Genomic DNA, 4422 nt, shown 5'->3' with positions numbered 1-4422 from the left:
GCCACATAAATTACGTGTTTGGCTCTATGTAATTAAGCTATGAACAATAAGAGTGTATTATAAACCAATTAAGCACTCCATTAAACAAAGGAAAGAGTGGATAAGTATACTAAAAAGTAAACAAGGGCATACTTGGGGTAGTTTAGTACAAATAGTAACAATTTCTTAATAATTGTTTTAGTATTGCTAATCTTTCAACAAACCCAAAAAAAATAATTATATTTTTGTTTCTTTTTATTAAAATTAGTGGACATTTTTTATATAAGAATCTTCCTCTTTCTCCCCTGAAATTAGGTAATAAAGTGGGTTCCTTGATTGCCACTCCAAATTGAAGTGAAGAATTTCTTAAGGCTATACATATAAGCCCCCCTTTTCCACTATCCTATAGGATAATCTTCAAAAACAATGCCCTTCTACTTGAAGTCATCTCTTTAATCATATTTTTCTCTCCTACCTTCCTATTTCATTAAATTACTGTTTCATTCACATTTTTTCTTACATCAGTCCTTCAGAAAAATGGCTACTTACATGGTTGAGTCGTCGTCTGACAGTGGCTGTGGCTTCATAGGGGGCTTATTTCAACGTCGTAGTCTTTGCTCTAGGAGGTCCTCGGTCCGTTCTCTTCCTTCGACTACAAGCAGTAAGAATGTAACTGAGAAGAAAGACCAGGCTAAGCCTGTTGAGGCTGCTGCTGTTAAATGCAGACCTGAAAAGGTTGTGACAGAAAAATCAGTTACTCCAACTGTAAAGTCTAATGTGGCAAGTCCGAGGTGTTCGATTTCACATAATCATAATCAGAGTAGGAGACTTTCTGATGCTGCAAGAATCTCCACAACATCATCTTCCTCCTCTTCTGCTAACAGAATTCAGGAACGACAGTCGTCAGGTGATCAAAGCGAGGCTGGAACTCCACGAGCTCCTTCAGGGAACATACTGCAGTTGGCTCAAATCAATAGCCTGAAACAGAAGTGTGTTACTCCTAACAGTAACACCATTCTCAGCAAGACTTTGGAAGTTAATAATGTTACTATGGGAAATATACTAAGGAGAAACAGTACTGATGAACCGCGGTTTCAGAGTTCACTCAGTAAATTGGATCCTGAGGAGTTAAAATCCTTGGGAAATGATAAGTATAAGCAGGGGAAATACGAGGAAGCTTTGGTGTTATATGATCAGGCTATAGCTATTGATTCTAGTGTAGCAGCCTATCGAAGCAACAAAAGTGCTGTCTTGACAGCCCTTGGCAGACTCCTAGAGGCAGTTTTCGAGTGCAGGGAAGCTGTCAGAATCGATCCTTCTTATCAACGAGCTCATCATCGTCTTGCAGGACTTTACATAAGGTACTAATTATTTTATTGCATAGTTTAACACGAAACAAAAAATGTCACCTCAGGCACCATGTAATTCCCCTGCTTATTTTATAGGTCCCTTTTATACAGCAAAGTCAGTCGTGTCTTTTCATACACGCGTTTTACATAAGAATTACTCTTTTCACTGGTTTGTTTCTCTGTCGATGTTGATAATGACTTGTTTTGTTATGTAAGACTTGGGTATGCAGAGGAAGCGGTCCAACATTTCAGTCTTTCAGGAAGCATAGCGAGTATTGCTGATATAACTCAAGCCAAAGCTCTCGGAAAATGCCTCAGTAGGTGTAATGAAGCCAAGGAGCTCAAGGATTGGGGAACTTTGCTAAGTCAGACACATGATGCATTAGCTATCGGTGCCAATTCTTCGTTACAGGTACCCTTAATCAAACATCTCATAATTGTCAATTTTATCAAACTATAGTTAAAGAGGTTCTGACATTTGCTTTCATATCCAAATTATTTTCCTGATTTCTGACACCAAGATCTACGCGCTTCAAAGCCATGCCTTGCTGAATCTCTTCAGGCACGACGAAGCCTATGCAGCTTTTAAGAGGGCACCTTATTTTGACATGGATCTTTATACTCGATTATTTGGTGAAACAAAAACCACTTTCCTCTACTTAATCAAAGCACAAATTTACATGTCAACAGGCAGGTCAGTGGAGTTACATTAGTTCTAGTCCTTAAAAAAGTAAGGAGGTGAAATATGCTAAGATTAATTATTTGTTTAAAGCAGGTTTGAAGACGCGATTACAGCAGCTCATACAGCAGCACAACTCAATCCAAACGACAAGGAAGCAAGGAAAATGGTAATAAGAACACGGTCTGTGGCAGTAGCAAGGTCTAAGGGAAATAAGCTCTTCAAGGAGTTAAAGTTACAAGAGGCTTGCAGCATATACAGTGAAGGACTAGAGTATGATCCTTACAACTCTGTGCTACTATGTAATAGAGCAGCTTGTCGGTCTAAGCTAGGCCAATTCGAGAAAGCAATGGAAGACTGTACTCTGGCACTGAACCTGCAGCCTTCTTACAGCAAGGCTAGGCTAAGACGAGCACATTGTAATGCAAAGATGGAAAGATGGGAAGCTTCGATACAAGATTATGAAATTTTGATCAGGGAAAAGCCAGGGGATGAGGAAGTAGGCCGAGCATTGTTTGAGGCTAAGGTTCAACTCAAAAAACAACGCGGTGAAGATGTTAAGGACATGAAGTTTGGGTCTGATGTGGTTTTAGTGTCTAGCATTGAGTGTTTTAGACACTTGATCACTTCTCCAGGTAACTATACAACATCACCATAATCACGTCACTATTTACTTAACTAGATTACTGACTTGTGCACTCTGTATCGAAAACTATAGGGATGTCAGTGGTGCTGTTCTGCAGCAAATCTAACCAAGAAAAGGCGGTGACACTCTTGGAACGAGTTTGTCCGAAATTTCCATCCATCAATTTCCTCAAGGTTTGTTTGGTTTAGCTAGCATTATTCAACATACATGTACATATTTTTCAAAGCATAGGCTAAAATGTGGTCAGTATGAATATATTTGTTTACATTCAAAGTACAAAAAACATGCTTGAAAATGATGTGATGTGATAATTAATTTTGTAAACAGACTTCAACCATACTCGGTACTTGATAAGCTTGACAGGAAGGTATGTACTGTGTTTATTTTAACTTGGACAACTCTTTTGTCAAGGAGTTTTGAGTCAACGCCATGTCATATAAGTATATAACATAACATATTCAAGGCTTGCATTTAAAGCAACCAAATATTGCAAATTGTCTTAAATACTACAGAAGGAACAAAATAATATTCCTTATTTGGTAGGAGATGAATACTATATTTCGTTTGTTGCAAGTACATTGTTATTAGATGTGCCAAATGTATTTGATTGGTCAGATCGATCGATTTTGGTTTAGTCTGATTCGGTTTGGATCATATGTCAATTAGTTTGGGATTTGTCAAATTGGGTCCATTGGACTTACATTATTAACATGAATCAAACTATATTAGTCCTACATATGTTAAAGTCAGATCACCTTTAATCTAAATAATCGGATACGAGTCAATTTTGTCACGTTTTATTGTATGAATTTTAAATTACATTGTTTATAAAAAAACCAATCAATATAGTCCTACTCTCCTACATATGCCAAAGTCACGTCACTTTTGTACAAAGTAATCGAATATGGGTCAGCATTGTCACACCTTAACATGTAACTTTTAATTTGGGAGCTCTTACAATTATGTACATGTACACAATCAGGTGGAAGTGGAAGATCACCCATACTTGGTAAAGTCAGAGGAAGTAACAAACATTCCTGCCTTCAAAATCTACAAGAATGGAACAAGAGTCAGAGACATACCAGGAAACAACCTTGAACTACTACAGAATTCAGTTAAATTGTACAGCAGCTGAAGATAGAACAAACAAATTACAAGACAAGAAAACAAACAGCAACATAAAATAATCAAAAATGGGTCGGCTGATTATTGGTAGCTAAGATTATATATTGGCCCCCACCTGAACAGTATTTCTGCCGCTTCAATCAATTCAAAGAAGATAATCATATTATTACCGACATTCTTTAAGAATTATAAAAGATGGAAGCAAGCACAGCATTGCAGAAAATGAAGAACCCTACATGTTTGATTTTGGCAAAATCTTGTATGAGTGTGAGGCGAGCTTACAATAATTTATTGTAAGACTGAAGTGATTATATATATAATATATTTAAAGAGTGATCCCTTTCTTATTAGGGAGTATTTTTATTATTATTTTTTAATGTCTTATTTTTATTGCAGCCTTCCTTGTGTTGCTAGATGTAAGATATATTATTAAAGGTTAGATTTATCTATTTTAGTAACAAAGTCCGATGAGGATAGGAGAGACCGAGAAAATTTAGAAAGTGGGACATGTTGAAAAACATAAGTGAAAGTCTTCAAAGTATGTTATTATTGTAAGAAATAATGTCGTATTACTAGTAAGGTCCCGTTCACTTTACCTTATTTTTGCTGAACTGAAATTATTTTTACTGAAATAAAATTATATT

General features: G+C 36.5%; 1 protein-coding gene across 1 annotated transcript; it reads left to right on the top strand.

The window, feature by feature from the left end:
• Window positions 1–343: 343 nt before the first annotated feature.
• Window positions 344–4065, top strand: LOC145585287 (TPR repeat-containing thioredoxin TTL1-like). The gene is made up of 6 exons (XM_081642002.1): window positions 344–1340; window positions 1545–1740; window positions 1850–2022; window positions 2104–2642; window positions 2726–2826; window positions 3636–4065. The coding sequence occupies exons 1-6, from the start codon at window positions 517–519 to the stop codon at window positions 3786–3788; spliced, it is 1986 nt and encodes a 661-aa protein (XP_081498128.1). The 5' UTR covers window positions 344–516; the 3' UTR covers window positions 3789–4065.
• Window positions 4066–4422: the final 357 nt, after the last annotated feature.

Source organism: Chenopodium album, chromosome 16, assembly GCF_948465745.1.
Source record: "Chenopodium album chromosome 16, dcCheAlbu1.1, whole genome shotgun sequence".
NCBI classification, from domain to species: Eukaryota; Viridiplantae; Streptophyta; class Magnoliopsida; order Caryophyllales; family Amaranthaceae; genus Chenopodium; species Chenopodium album.
The sequence above is the reverse complement of the archived record's forward strand: the minus strand, read 5'-3'. Positions and strand labels throughout refer to the sequence as shown.

Bases quoted from the DNA above. Each gene is read 5' to 3' on its own strand.
- LOC145585287 (XM_081642002.1), top strand. From the start codon at position 517: ATGGCTACTTACATGGTTGAGTCGTCGTCTGACAGTGGCTGTGGCTTC. The intron at 2,023-2,103 runs GTCAGTGGAGTT...TGTTTAAAGCAG, and splicing joins ATTTACATGTCAACAGGCAG to GTTTGAAGACGCGATTACAG. The intron at 2,643-2,725 runs GTAACTATACAA...CGAAAACTATAG, and splicing joins ACACTTGATCACTTCTCCAG to GGATGTCAGTGGTGCTGTTC.